Raw genomic sequence first — 16576 nt, forward strand, 5'->3', positions numbered from 1 at the left:
TTCTCACTTTCAAGTGACATTCTAAACAAGAAGCGGGCAGCATTATCTCCTGCAAATTATAACCAAACTTGTTTGTCTGAGCAATTGGCTGAAGTAAGACTGAGTAGACTTGTAGGCTCTGAAGTCTTACATTGTTTTATTTTTGAATGCAGGTTTTTTTGCACATAATTCTACATTTGTAAGTTAAACTTTCATGATAAAGAGATTGCACTACAGTACTTGTAGTAGGGGAATTGGAAAATACTATTTTGTTTTTTACAGTGCAAATATTTGTGTTCAAATGTAAATATAAAGTGTAGACTTTATATTCTGAGTTGTAATTGAATCAGTATATTTGAAAATGTAGTTGGGAAGCCAAATAATGCTTGCTTGCTTAATTTTAAGAAATCATGCTAATTTTCGGCAGCAAATTACTGTCTTCTGACATTATATTATCTTTTTTAAAATAAAGTCAGATATCCTTTTCATTTGTTTTTTTTTGCTTGCTTACTAATAAATAGACCCATGTTATTTAATTCTTCTTTTAATGGAAGTAAACAGAGGAGGTTTCTTCTGTTTTTCATTTACTGTGATAAGGTGTTTTCCTTTTGTAATTGTTTAACTCTAGTCTTATTTTTATATTGTGTATGTACAATACCCATTCATCTGGACCAAAAGGATTTCTTAGTCACCATTTAGCTTTTCTCTAGAACAGAAGGGTGCTCTCATGATTGGAGTATAGAGGTTCAAATACTTATCAGTTTTCTATATTACCTTAAACAAAACTCCTTCTCCAGCATGACTTCAACAGTTAAAAAAACCTAAGCATCACTTGAGACTGGCTAGCCGTACACTTTTTCTACCTTTAGTTTCTTTGCAATATTAATACGTTTGTAAAAAGTATTACTGTTTCCCCTTTTTATTTCTTTTCTGTTTTCTGATTTCCACAAATGGCTGTCAGTTTCTAAATTCTTTACAGTTTTCATTCAGATTTTCCCTCTAGTCAATTAGCTACCCCTTGCTAATTTTTATACACTTAATTTCTAACTATTCTTGTTTTATAATACGTGTTGATTTCTCATGTATTTCTGAAGCATATACTTGTAAGTATGATTTCCTATGAAAGAAAGGGAAGAAACAGGAAATCTGTTTCTTTAAGCTGAGTTTGCCTTCTGAGTATAAATGTGTTTCTTCTATCATTTAAAGACATTTAGTGGAGGAAGCAATTAACAGTTCCTTTAATATTTTTTTAACAGTTGTGTGAGACAAATATAATGCAATTACTGTATATCTAGTATTTTTTTTTGTTTTTTACCATAGTTGTTTCTTGCAAAACCCTTGACACAAGATGAAAGCGCCAACTATTCTGGGCAAATGTTACCTTTGACAGATAGCCACGAGGTGTCTCTTTTTGACATATTAGAAACATGCCGAGACCATAATGTCTTTTTAAAAAAGGAGATCCAAGACTAAGGCCATGTCTACGCTACCACTTATGTTGGCAAAACTTATGTTGCTCAGAGGTGTGAAAAAACGCCACCCTGAGCAACATAAGTTTTACCAGCATAAGTGCTTGTGTGTACACACTATGTCAGCGGGACAGCTTCTCCCACTAACATAGCTACCTCTGCAGTCATAGGAGAAAGTGAGGGGGTTAGTGGGTTACAGATTATTCCAATAAACTATAAATCCAGCGTGTCTGTGCAGTGCATGATTTTTAGTGTCTAGCTGAGTAATGAAATTTAAGCTCCCAAGCTTATCTTTTGAAAGTGTGCAGATTTCCTTTGTGAATGAGGACTAATAGGTCAGACATTGAAAAGTGTTGCGCCACAGATAAGATGTCTTTTATCACTTTCCTATGTGAGTTCATTAGAGAGCATAGTGTGATTTCATGATTTCACCCTCAGAGTTTTATTGAGGCATTTAGTGCACTGGATGAGGTATACCACGTTTTGATATCATGTGTAGGATCAATGAATTTTGAAAGGTGTGTTGTGGGAGGGTGTTGATCATTGTAGCAGTGGCAATAAGTCTGCAGGTTTAGCATCTGTTCTGGCAGGGTCTGGTGTTGCTCTGAGTTGGTGTGTCTTGGTCTGTGGGGAGCTTGCTTCTGATGATGATCTTGGAGATGTTGGGGTGTTGTGAAGGCCAGAAGTGGGCGTTTAGGAAAGATTTCTTTTGGAATGGGGGACCCCATTGACTATGGGTGTAGTTGTTTGGTAATACCCAGTATAAGTTCCAGTGTGGAGTGGTAAGTGATAACTAGGGGTGTGCAATCTATTTCTCTGGTGGGGTGTCTTTGTTTGGAAAAGGTGGTTTTAAATGTGTTATATCCCAGACTTTTACCTCTTAGCACTTTCTGTGACTGTAAATAAGATTCCTTGGAGTGTTTGAGGTGGTTACTGGATCTGGGAAGGTAGGGTGGCGATGCATGGATTTCTTGTATAAGGTTATCTGTGGGGTTCCATTGTTGAAGCTGAAGGTGATGTCCAGGACGTTGATGCTAGTGTGAGAATATTCCAGAGAGTTTGATGGTGGTGGTGGTTGAAGTTGTGAAGGAAATCTGAGGGAGTTTAAGCTCTCTGTCCAGAGAATAAAAATATCATTAATGTATCTCAGGTACATCATTAGGTTTGTAGTGCATTTGTCCAGAAATTCTTCTTCAAAGTGGCCAATGAAGAGGTTTTCATATTGAGCATCCATGCTAGTACTCATGGCTGTTCCCATGGTTTGGTCAATGTGTTTGTTGTTGAATGTAAAGTTGAGGATGAAATGGAGTTTGGCAATGTGTTTGGGATGGATATCTGAGAGTTGTCCATTATCTTGTAAATATTTGAGGCAGGCAACTACATTATAATTGAGAGGGATGTTGGTGTATAGGGAAGTGACATCCATGGAGGCAAGGACTGTGGTCTGAGGAAGGTTGTTAATATTGTGGAGTTTTTGGAGGAAGTCAGTTGTGTCCTGGAGGAAATGGGCCTTTTGTTTGGTAATTGGTTTGAGGATTGTTTCTGTGAATCCTGGTATTTCTTCAGCAAGAGTGTTGTGGCCAGATATGGTGGATCTGCCTCGGTTCCCTTGTTTGTGTATCTTGGGAAACATGTAGAAGGTGGGTGGGTTTGTTGGGGATTTGTTTGTAGAGTTTCTCTTGGAGTTGTATGGGAAAGGATTTGATGATATCCTTTAGTTCCTGGGTAAATTGGGATGTGGGAGGTCTTTGAATTCTTTAAAATAGATAGTGTTGGAGAGTTCTCAGTTGGCCTTATTAACATAATCATCTGGGTTGAGGTTTAATCCTGTCAGTTAATTGCAGTATAACAAAGAGCTTTATCTAATTGCCATGTCGTCAGTTAGATCCCAATGGAAACTGACAGTCTAACTCCCTGGTCTCAGATAAAGTTCTTAACTGCACAGCTGGATTAGGCAATGCTGACAGCACATGTTAAATTATTCCTGAATTGCTGCTCTGAAGTTTGACTAGCATTCCTTGGAAAAGATTTGCAGGATTTTGAAGATAGTCGGATATAGACACAGCACCTTAAATGAGGAAAAATATTTCTATGTAGGCCACACTATTAGATACTATTCATCTGGTAAAGTGAACTTCTATCATCTTTAATGTGACTCAACGTTGTTTTTACTGTTTCTTTGTGGGAAGGTGAGAAAGCGTTTTTTAAAGTGAAAAGTCATATTTCTATCCACAAGTAATCTTATAATAGCATAGTACTTTCATTTTCAAACACATATTCAAAATCATATATGTGATAACAGTATGCCAGTGCATTAAGACTGTTTAGCTGAATTATTTTATATCTTGTATCACTGAAATTTGTGTAATCATTGGTTAATCCAAAACCTTCTAATTTCAGGCCAGCAGTTTACATACATGATATGTAATTATGAGTTTCGGAAGCATCATGTTGTAATACAGGGTTTATAACAATCATGTTCTTCTATTCCTGCTGAGGGAGAACTAATATTTCTGGTATATTTCTGTAACTTTTTAAAAGTCCTTATTTTACACACATTTACTTTGTATCTCTTCTGCCAAATTTGGTTGCGTAAGTGTAAGTCCTTAAATCTGTGTTTAGGCACCTACATACTAATTTACTTCCCTACATTCATGTGTAGTCATTTAAATTGGCACTTACAATAGCTGCCAAAATATAAATTTGGTTCTTAATTATAGACATAGAAATTTGAAAATTTAGCTCTTACTCTGTGTTTTGGATGGAGAAAATTGACTGTTTGTAATTTATGTGTAATGATTATTAACCTAGTTTTGTGAATATATCCATACTAAAGGAAAAATTACTAGAAAAGTTGCATTTTAAAAACGGACACAAGAGGTTTGGTTTTCTAATAATTTGAGGCCTTGATCTGTAGCCTAATTTGTCAATACAATATATTACATGCAAGTGTGAAAAATGGATAGTATCCTCAAATGGCATTAATAATTACACTTCAAAAGATTGTTTTTCCTGTTAATTACATTATTCCTATTCACTTATTTAAAGTCTCTATTCTGTATTTGTATAGTGTAGTAGATTATGCTGCAGTTCATCTTTTTGAAAACTACTCTTTAATACTTTCTGAAGTAACTGTCAAGTCTGTAGAGATTTTGAAAAGGTAAATGGGTGAGTAGGTGAGAGAGAGATCATAAAAGACAAGGACGGAAGCTACATTGATATGAGCCTGAAAGCAACAGTCCCAGTCTCTGCCAGGCCCCTAATCAAGATGGACAGGCAGAATGGGTTTTTCTCTGTCTGTGGATGACCTTAGAAAAGGGTGAGGGCTTCATTTGACTATGCGAAATTCTGAGATGAATAATGCACAGTTCAGTTTTTTGGTTGCATACACTTTTTTCCCCCCTCAAAACTGAGTCCACAACTATTCCTCAGTAACTAATGACGGTACAAATTTCAAGGTATGCTTTTTTATTCAGCCCCTTTTGAATTACTAACATGCACAACATTTGCAAATTGACAAAGCATTTTTTTTCCTCTTCTTTGTAACTCAAATAACTGAAAGGTTGTGCCTCAAGTTTTCCAAGAGCTTCACCTTTGTGTTGATATCAAGATGTGTTTCAGTCACAAAAGTGAATATCTAAGAAAATCACATGAAATCAGGTGGAGTCTAAATATAAGGCAAGACAAAGGGTAGAATTTATTGTAGCAAGATGATTTTATTTGTCATGAATTTGGGATTGCCATGTTAATTGTAATGGGCCTAACCACTAGTGGGTTATGCAAGTCATCCTAACTGCATGTCAAGAAAGCCTATATACCATTCCTCACCATCATTTGTGTATGTCACATACAGGAATACTATTTTTCAATGTTTTAGCTGGTCTTATAAATAGTTGTTACTTCTCTCTTCATATTCCTCTGCTTGTAAAGATAGGATCCCTTATTGCGTGTTAGCCTTGCAGATGAAGAAGAAAATTATAACTAATAAAGCTATGGAAATAACTAAATAACTTCCCTACAAATAATAATTCTGTAATTTTAAGGACTAGTATCTTAGGTCCATAGCAAGTGTTATACTGTAAAGAAGAGATGGAAATCTTTGTTTTTAGCCCGAAACAGACATGTAATACTGGATATTAAACCTGCTGCAGCTGAATAGTGCCTGTCCTGTCCTTCAGACCAGTGTAACTTTGGTGGGAACGTTCGCGTTCGGGGAAAAGGGAAACTAACCTTGCACAGCTAATTGAAGTTATAAGTATTCTTACAGGAGATAGCTTAATGCACAAAATGCAGGTGAAAGGCCCAGTAGTGCAAAATAAATGCAATTCATTGTGTAGCTGCAGAAATTGTTATTAATATGATTGATCTTTGGCCCCCATATTAATATTACGTGTATTGTTGGTACCACAGAGAATTTTTAAGGGGCAAGAATATTTGTGAAATAATTTATTTAAATTTGAAATGGGTGTTCTTGAAGCAGTGACTGTTTTACTTAGCTGTGAGGCTGGAAAGCTAACATTTTATATCTCCTATTTTTATTTTTAAATGTATGGTTTTTTTTTTAAATTAGTAAAGTAATGATTGTCTTTCTGTATCAGGAGAGGTTATATTTAGGAGAGATATTTTTGTTTGTTTTAGAGGATTTTTTGTGGGATAGAGATATTAAAGTTTGGGGTAGGTTAGAATCTAGGAACCTAGACTTGATGATGATGATGATACCTAGCTTTTAGATAGCGTTTTTCATATGTAAATCTCGGCCCACCAACTTATGTTTCCTCCTTAGTTCTTAGGCTTCTCTCTTCTGTTTGCTGGAATGCAGCTCCAAACAACTTATCTCTTGGAACCAGACATTTTTGTTCATGCCCCTCAAACTGCGTGGAGATAACATGATTCAGTGGCTAAACATTGGAGCTAGCCATATTCATACTAGAAGTCAGGCACATATTTTTACAAGTTGGGTTAATTATCCTTTGGAACAATTTAGCCAAGATTGTGGTGGATTCTCTATCACTGACCATTTTTAAATCAAGAGTAGATTTTTTTTTTTCTAAAAGATATGCTATAGGAATTATTTGGGGGACGTTCTATGGCCTGTTTATACAGAAGGTCAGATTGGATGGTGGTCTCTTCTGGCCCTGGAGCATATGAATATAAGAATAAAATATTTGGCCCATTTTTTAGTTTGAGCAATGGTGCTGTTTCTTATAGCTTCCATCTTAGATGGCTTGAGTGAAATTCCTATTTCCAACCTGTTTTCTCAAGTAAGATACCTCTGCCATTTCTCTACTTTATGCTTCTCCATTTTCACTGCTAATCCAGGCTTCTGGATTTGGTGAAATACTGCCTTCTCATGGGCAAGATGTGCCTCTCATATTAGAATGTCTATGGCAGTGTCGTATAGCTATTCCAGGGCAAACTCACTCATTCCTAGAGGTTTCCAACTAAAGTTGAAGTTGGTCCAGATGGCTTTCAGTCATTAACTTGACAGCTCTATAGACCATTGGTTTGCTCTGATGTTGTAAACCTGACACTAAAGGTCAAAATTGCTCTACTCATGAATTTATTTGATAATAGAAGCAAGTATATTCATGGTACTGTTGGTGTAAATGCATGTACACAAATAATGAGTAACCTCATGTATGGTAACATTTATACTTGTCTCCTGGGACATTGTTTTTGTCTAATATGTTAAATAGAAATACTCTAAATTGGTAAATTATTGAATATGGACACAGTTTATTAAGCGAGAGAGCAAAGCTGGTTTCTGTACATTAGCTATGAACATGTTCATTGTAGTCCACGTTCACTCTAGTCCAGTGTTACTCTATTGGCTTTATACAGAGAAATGATTTGCACTTGATTTTATAGAACAGGGACTCAAATTATCTTTTTTGTCTATGTGATTAATCTTTTTGGGGGGAAGGGCTCTCAAAAGTATACAGGGAAATACAATTTTTTGCTATCAGCTCAGACAACAGAATTTCAGTAACAAATGTGTTCTAAACAACTTGTTGATTTTATACTAGGAGCTGATTCCCTAAAAGTAACCACTTTCTGCAAGTGAAATGTCTGATTCACAATGGGTTGTGGTTTCCTATGGGGTTCAGACACACATACATAAATAGAATCATATTCCATTTGAAGGTAGCATTGAATCTCACTAAAGAAAGCAGTGGTGTGAAGTGAAATCAAATGAAGTTTGGTCCACTTTACTGAACAGCACTACAAACGCTAATGACACCGATTTCATTATGAGAGAGCTGATTTATGAGCAAGGTAAAAGCTTGTCTAAGTCTGAAATTGCTAATTTTAGTAATGGCACAAGGCTGCTTTTTCACTCTCATGTATGCTTTGACATTGCTGTGGTGACCCTGAGGGTCTGATGGAATTCCCTCCATCTCTTTTCACAGAGGGTGATGAGACAGGAGTGATGGATAGCCTGCTGGAGGCTTTGCAGTCAGGTGCTGCTTTCCGAGACCGGAGAAAACGGACACCAAGGCCTAAAGGTGAATATTATACCTGTTCATGTTACTTTCTAAGGAATTATGACATAGACATTTTTGCTTAAAAAATGTATCATGAGTGCAGTGTGCTGCAGGCTAGAACTCCTTAGAGTCCCAGCAGCATGCGTAATCCTCTCCTTGCAATGACAAATTTCACAGAGATGCTCATTCCAGTTGACTGATGTCAGTACCACTTTGCAAATCAATGTACTGAACTTAACATAGCCTGATTGTTATGACAATACTCTTGTATAGAAACATATGCACCTTATCTCTTTTGGGTTTATAGTAGCATAATTAAATGGGAAGAAAGTCATAACATTCTCCATTGAGTCAGATACTTTACTGATTTGCTCCCAGAAATATTTAACCTGAAGGGAAAAAAATCTACCTGGCAATATGGTTACACCTCTGAAAGCTAATGGATGATTGTATTATGTTTCTTTTCTTCACTTGCTTTTACAGATATACTGCAAAATCTCAGCCCAACCAATCAGAGACCAGTTCTGAAACCTTGTAACCATGGTAATAAGCCATATTCATAAATTGCATGTTTTTGTCTCAATTTATCCTGTTAATCTGTGTTTTCTGAAGACTGCTGTGATAGTCCTGGTTTTCTATCTAATTTGAATAGTGAAATAAAGTATTGGGACCTAGTTGTTAAAGGGTTACCTACCTCTCGTATGTTGCATCCCTAAACTATCTTTTCACAATACTTTGCTGAGCTAGTCTAGCCTTTTCTGGTTTTTTTATTTTAATTTTAATTTTAGTTTTGTTTGCAGATGTAGCATTTAAGTAACTCTAGAAATTGTTACATTCCGCCCCATGCCTCAGATGGATTATGAGCTGTGTTAGTAGAAGTGAACTATAGAGGTGCACATTTTAACCACTGCAAAATATTTATAATGTTGAATTAGAGGTTCATTGGTATTTACTCCATTTCTTTTCATTTGTCATTTTTCTTGATAAGTAGAACTGCAGCTGGAGTTGCAAAGTGTCAGCAGGGAGTATCATACTGTACTGGGTATTAATATGGTAACATAGGTGGTGTTATATTAGCATGATGAGAGCAAATTAACCATTTCACAGGAGACATTATGATCGAGTACTGTTCCTAATTTTGGCCCTGATCCTGTAATCACTTAAATGCCATACATGAATAGTCTCATTGAACTTAGTGGGACTACTCTTATGCATAAAGTTAAGAACAGGATCAGGGCCTTTGTTTCTAATGTGTGACTTGTATGTTGGATAACCTACAAAATAATGTTATGTTGGCTGTGTTGTTAAGGATGAGAAGGCCAGACTTTCCTGTATTCAGTTACTGAAAACTAGTCCTCTCAAAATGAAGTTTGCATACTTCGTATCCATCTGGAGGTAAATTTTTCAACAAAATTTGTCAAAATTTGCCTTGACCACTTTTGAGTTGGTAAAATGTTTGTCACTTTTTGGTGAACAAATAGTTTAAAAAATAATTGCTAATGGAGAGGTCATTAGTGTTTATGAGGAACCAATTATTCTGCTTGATTTGTTAGTTAAATATTTTTGGTTTTCTTAAATAGTTATTACAGAAAAGGATATAGTGAACATGCAAAATATAGATATTGTTTATAGCATTGTTGAAGTAACATGTTGAGAATCAATTACAAAATTGCTACCGTTCACATACTTTTATTTGAAGTTTAATATGTATATACCTGTGTCCATTAATGGATATGTTCAGTATTGCTATTTTTTTCAGCCAGTGATGAAGACTCTGTCAAAGAGCATAGTATCATTTCCCAGTCTGGAGGCTTTTTGCAAATGTGAGAGTTGGGTTTTGTTTTGTTTTTTAAACATGAAAGCTTTAAAATCTGCAGAATTTTAGTCTGACATAGAAGTCTGATAAGTACATTAAGCAGGTAAGATGTAGCCCAGGGGTTGGCAACCTCTGGCATGCAGCTTGCCAGGGTAAGCACGTGGCAGGCCAGGCCAGTTTGTTTACCTGTCACTTCGGTAGGTTTGGCCAATAGCAGCTCCCACTGGCCACGATTCACCGTCCCAGGCCAATAGGGGTGACGAGAAGCCGCAGCCAGCACATCCTTCACCTGTGTCGCTTCCCGCAGCCCCCATTGGTCTGGGACAGCAAACCGCGGCCAGTGGAAGCTGCAATCGGCCAAACCTGCCAATGCGGCAGGTAAACAATCTGGCCCGCCCACCAGGGTGCTTACCCTGGCAAGCCGCATGCCAGAGGTTGCCGACCCCTTATGTAGCCCATGACTGAGTTTGATATTAGGATTTAATATTTTGGCAGGAGAGAACACTCGATACTCAGTCTTTAATCTTCAGTTTTATGTTTCTCCTGCAGTCACTTTTACACTTGAGATCTTGAAAAAAATTTTGGTTTTAAAATGTTATTTTTAAAATCAAGTCATCTTTGTTTTTCTGTTATCAGATTAGGAGCAGGAAAACAAAAATATGAACCGACTTCGAAGGATTGCCTGTTGCGCTAGGAAGCAACACATTTCAGGCTTGTTGACTTTTCTCTCACTGTGCATTCAGTTGTTCTGTATCTGAGCTGAACATTGTCACCAAGTGTACTGCACATTCTGCCGAATCCAGTCATTTCAATCCTGTTTGGCTTTTGGGCAGCAATGGATTTGGTTATTGTAACTTTTTTTCTTTTAACCACTAAGTGTTACCAAAAACACTTTACTGGCAGATAGGTTCCTGATGTCATGCTAAAATCAGAGCTCATTTCTGTAACTAAAGCTGTTGAAGCAGTTATTCTGACCAAATATTTTAGTAAAAATATAAAGGTTCACTTTTTTCCCCCCATGCAGAAGCTCAAACTGGACATCAGAGCTTCTTTTTTTTTTTTTTTTTTTTTTTTTTTTTCCTTTCCTGTTTTAGCTGTTCTTTTGGAAATTGAAGGTCTATAGGCCTTTCGGTACAGTCTTGCCTTTTTTATAGTCTAGAATCTATACCTGTGGTAGAGGCATCATATGCCAGTAATTCTAAACTGAAAGCAAATATATCAGCAGCTTCTTGATCTTGCATTAATTTAGCAATGTGCCCTGGATACGGCCTGGAAATTTGAATAGATGCCAAGGATTATATCACTGTCCTGTAAAAGTCAGTGGCTTATTTTGAGTTTAAAACAAGGGGGAACCTATTAAGTGCTAGTGCTGGAATATAGCACTTCACTTGTTTGTCCCTGCAAATGAGGATTAACAATGAATGTGCTGTGTTTAATATGCATTTCAGAGGCATACCTAGAATGAACTCCCTTTAAACACAGGGCCATCCAAAAGAATTATGAATATAGCTTTGGAAATTCACCCGCCCATTCATTCATCCAGGGCAAGTAGAAATATTTATTGGCTAAGTATCATCAATTTTGGTATAATCTGAGTTTTTTATATATATTCTTTTTGCATTTGTGATTGCTCATTTGGACAGTTATTTTACCAGAGTATAAAACCTCAGGGAGGCCTTCCTAAATCTGCAGGCAGCTTTAGTGTCAATATTAGCTCAGCCAAAGACGGCATCCACTGCCAAGTTATACAGTTCCCCAGTGGGGGAGAAGGAGACGAGTGGTCCTAGTCTTCCACTTCTGAAACAGGGGTCACTGGCAATGGGTGGGTCCCAGCCACTCCAGCAGTAGGACTCTGGAGTGGCAGCAGTCTCTCTTTTCAAGCCCTTTATCTGGTGAGTTGGGTTTATTCAGATCCCCTATATTATAATTCTCGGCTGGAACGATAGGCAGGTGCCTGCCATAGTTGCTTAGGCTGCCTCCCTGCTCTTCAGACCACTGCCTCCTTTTTTGGGGTGCCCTGGATGTGAGCTGGGAGGGTTCCCTTCTGCAGTCACAGGAGAGAACTCTGTGGGACTAGAAAAAATTGATTCACTGGAGGACAGTGAAGGTGCGGCCAAGCATTGATGGATTGACTTTGGTACATGGCAGAGTGAGGGGTATCATTAAATAAAGCCTAGAGTTCAACCACTCGTTGACCAAACTCCTCAGCCGCAGTGGCTGGAGGGGTAACCGTGTTGTGGCTTGGGGCACCTGTGTATTTTGGCCTGGTGACTCAGTTTAGTGCTTGAGCTAGTAGGTGTAGATAATAAACAGATGTCATTTGCTTTATGCTATTTATACAGGCCAAATCACCATCTAAAAATAAAACGGACTATACTCAAATTGCATTGCCACAAAAAAGTATATTAACTCTCACAGAAATAATGTATCACAAGGATTTGAAAAACAAAAAAAAGGTTACAAAACATACTAACATCTATTTTGAGAGCTTTTTTCTTTTGATGCTGTGGACTTTCAGTTGCTTCCTTCTCAGTCTGTTTTACTTCTTTAACCCCGCTCCCTCTCTTGGTGGAAAGTAACTAGTGTTCCAAAACAGTTTTCCTTAGTTCATTGGAGCAAAATCCTCAGATGTCAGATTTTCCTATGTAGTTTAAAATTGGTTCCAGGCCAATGGGAGCTGCAGAGCAAGTGCTCGGGGTGGGTTGGGGGCAGCGCGCAGAGGACAGGTTGCCACTTGCAGGGATCTGCCCAGATCTGGCACCCCACACCCGCTCCCGTACCTCAGTCCCCTGCCCTCTCCAGCACTCAAACTCCCTCAGGGCCCACAACCCCTCCTGTGTCCCAACCCTGCACTCCCGTCCCCCTCCCCCTCCCCACACTATGAACCCCTTGTGGCTCTCCCTCTGCCTAGGAGCAGCAGAGACATGTCACTGCTTCCGGGAAGTCATGCGGAGCCAGGTAGGGAGCCTGCCAGCCCTGTACCAACCAGACTATAAACTGGAGTTTCACTGAAGATCAGAAATGCCAGTTTATAGAGCTTTCCAGTTGTAAAGTGCCAGATATCACAGCTTTTACTGTACTATCCTTTTTCTTTTTAGCAGCTATCAGTGGGTTTATTATTGTAGACAGCTAGCTAGTAACTATCCAGAATAATTAAACAGAAGCAAAAAGAATATGAATTCTGAAATTCTTGGGTGCAATAAATTTGGACACAACTTCATTTTTTTTTTTTAGAAGAGTTTGTAAGTCTTCTGTGTCAATCGTATGACTAAATAATAAAACTAATTTGGAAAAAGACACTTTTTTCTTTTTCATATGTAATTGAAACCTATCATTTATTGTTTCAGCACGGGTGTCTAGTTCCACAAATAAACTTCCCCCTTTACCTCTGTAACAAGGATCTGTCATCTAGATAGCATAAAACTCCCTAATATTTGTACTACATTAGGTTTGAATACAGCCTGAGTACTAAATACTCTCTAGTGAAGCCTCATACCCTGAGATGGGTATTTTGGGATTTTTCATTTTGTCCGAGACCAATACAGGTTCAAATAAGTTTTTGATCAAGTGAGGAAAATCAAGACGTTACAGACTGAAAGTTCAAAACCAAGTGGCCGTTTATTGATGGGATAAATTACAACTTCAGCTGGGGAGGAGTGCTTTTACTAACTAACGATATTATTAGGACGAGAATTGTTTCAAGTTGTGTAAATATCTATTTACATCCAACAACAAGAAATCAAACAATCTATAATTAACTGCTTAGTAAAACCCAGAACAGATACACAAAAACTAAATAAACTGTTCGCACATTAACCAAATATTGTCAAGTACAACAATTAACCACAGTAGCAATTAATACAACAATTTAACTTTCATATACTATATACATAACCTTACACCAAATAACAACAATATATACAGTTCTGTACCAAATAAGGGAGGGAAAAAGAGAAGAGGCTAAGCAAACAGAATATTCACAGAAGAGAAGAGGCTAAGCAAACAGAATATTCACAGAAATTAGAATAAAAATACCACACTCCAGGCACAGCTAACCAGCAGTACAGACACCAAGGGCATGACAAATTGGCGGGAAACGTCATGACACGAGCCGGCAAGATACGCAGGAGACCCTTTTGGCTGAAAGGGTGATCAGGCCTTCCAGCTAACATATGGATACATCTCCAGATCTTGGTGCGAGATATGGTTTTATTCAAAAGCTCTCTTACTCGTGTCAGCATTCGATTGGTTCCTAGCTCCTTCGCCTTTCAGGTTCCGAGCTGGAGCCCTCCACGTAAACAGGATCTGCACACAGCACACTACCCTTATGCACACGACACGCTGATATTTTTGCACAAGGCACTAGCCTGACCCCTAGGTGACCAGGCAGAAAGAGCGGGAAAATGCACACGGCACTATAATGTTTCACGCCACACTACGGTGTTGCACTCGGTACCAATGTGACCTTTTGACCAACAATTGGCTATACAGACGCCATGTTTGAGCATAGGCTTAGGGCTGCGACACATTTGGGCACTACCTGCAGTTAAACTCCTCACGTAACCATAAATGAGGTGGGTAAATCATGGCATTTGTCTTAATATTATGGATTTGTACCACTATAACTGAAGAAAAAGATTCGGGGAGGGGGTGGGACTGGATATTGATCCATATCTAATTAAATCCAATGGCTATCTCATAATCTTCACAAATACAGGTAACGTCATCTTGTTTCAGGCTGCAAATTCCAAAACTTCCATAGGAAACAAGACTTTACCTAACCAGCTTATTACTCAACAACTTGTTTTACAGCATATTGCAATGGTCTTGTCTTTCAAAACTTTGACTTGGCATGTACAACTTGTTCTTAAGACTGCACAATAATAAGCATCTGAACATATTTTACACACACACTTTCAAAAATATCAAATACTTTATTTACCAGGACAAGTGAATATGTACATTCTGTCACTGGTTACTCTAGTAATTGCAGTTCTGAGCCCGTTTACTGCGATGATACCCAAGTTGTGCTCTTGCCATGAATGTCCTTCTATACTTTAAATTCCCCCAAATGTCCAGTATCAGCTCAGTGTTGTTTCTAAGGACACCTGACTAAATATTTTACAATATAACGGAAAGATACCATCTCCATTAGAGATGTCCATTTTAACTGTTCTTTTTATGTACTGTAATTATTAATTAAATGTTTTCTCAGTCCGAACAGATAATTCTTCCAGCTGAGGAGCTGTCCTTTAAAGTTCTCGGGTTCTGCAGCAAGATACTTTGCTCTTCCTGTCTGCCTCTTCTGCAGTCCCTATGGCACTGTCTACTGGAAAGGCTGGGCTTCCCAAAAATCTGTCATAAGGTGTCATTGATTATTTTAGTTCCAGAAACCTAATCTTTATAAAGGAAGCACTGCAGTGCATAGTGCCCTAAGGCTGACATCTCAGATACATTTTTGTTTCTCCAGTCTATTCTGTTCTTTCACTGAGTGGATTGTCTTCTACCAAAGTGGCACACGCTTATTTTCACTTCAGAATCTGGCCCATTTTTATGGTCAAAATTAGTAATGATTTTTTGTATATTCTGCTTGAAGCATTTTCTCTCAATTTAGACTTTTTCCTGTTGTTGCAGTGGTCTGAAACATTATGTTCCTATGAAGAGAAACTTATTCTGGGAGGCACCTTAAGCCTCTAAAACCTTTTCACTAGATTTGTATCATGACATTGTGCTAAAGTCATGAGTGGGGGGTGTTCTATCCACTACAGTTCAATACTGTTTTTTTATTTTACTTTTTATTCATTAGCAACTACATTAGTTATAAGTTCACATAAATCAATGTAAATATTAAAACACTCTAATTAACATAAATCATTAGCTTACAGCAAATACAACATGCTATACATACCTCTCCCATGATTTACTTTGAGGACTTTATGCAACAGATGTCATTGTGCATCCAAAAGTGTGTAAGGTTTCAATTCAGCAACCACTAGCATCCAGGGGAGAAGCTGCCAGAGCAGCTGAGTCCTGAAACAACATCGTCAAGGAACGTTTGTGGGCAGCAGGCCAGAAAAGCCTATTGGGAGTTTAGAAATACAATAAATAATAGATATTATTCTTCTAATTCCCTGAAGTATGCTAGGCACTTCACGGTGCAAATAAAATGGCACAGTCAGGAGGCCCATCATTGGTCTTAGAGGTGGAGTAAATAGTTGATGAGGGTTTTAGCACATCAGTTTCCAACCTTATCAATAGTTTTGAGATCAGTTTGAGGAATGGTTAGAGATCTATATCAATTCCCTTTCTGTCTGAGCCTTTTCTAATCTCTAATATCTAAGCAAGTAGAGGGAGGAACAGGTTCAGTAGTGCCAGGACACCCCTTCTGCATTCAGTAAGGCATTTCTTTTTCTAATTTACATCCATGACAGAAAAAAAAAATTGGCACTCACTAGACTCTCCTCAGTGATCAAGTTTGTGCAGGTTAGCACTGTGTAAAGTAGCCTAAGGCTGATGCCTAAGGCTGATCTGAATAGAAGTCACCAGTCTAAAATGTAAGGAAAAGCAGATTTCCTTAAGTAAATGGAAATTAATTTATGATATGCTTAAGTTTCAGACTACTGTAAATGGGAAAAGTAATACTAAAATGTAAGGGAAACTGCAGATTGGCTGATTTTAATGATTGTAGTGCCTGAAATAAATCTGTCGCTCTCTCTCATGATAACTAATCTGAATAGATACCAGCACAGGTTACACCTCTCGTGTAAAAATAGGTACCACACTCATTTCTGTATTGAAATGACTCTTCCTTTGCATGAAAGATTTAC

The 16576-nt window shown here is 37.8% G+C and overlaps 1 protein-coding gene across 1 annotated transcript in view; it reads left to right on the forward strand.

Annotated features, from left to right (window-relative positions):
- The window catches only part of DIAPH3 (diaphanous related formin 3), a 560319-nt gene that overhangs the window by 422522 nt on the left and 121221 nt on the right, over window positions 1–16576 (forward strand). Inside the window, exons 26-27 of the mRNA XM_075061558.1 lie at window positions 7859–7954; window positions 8417–8476. Coding sequence (XP_074917659.1) covers window positions 7859–7954; window positions 8417–8476 — 156 coding nt within the window. The remainder of the gene's footprint in view (window positions 1–7858; window positions 7955–8416; window positions 8477–16576) is intronic.

The sequence above is a fragment of the Chelonoidis abingdonii genome, chromosome 1 (assembly GCF_003597395.2).
Source record: "Chelonoidis abingdonii isolate Lonesome George chromosome 1, CheloAbing_2.0, whole genome shotgun sequence".
NCBI lineage: Eukaryota > Metazoa > Chordata > Testudines > Testudinidae > Chelonoidis > Chelonoidis abingdonii.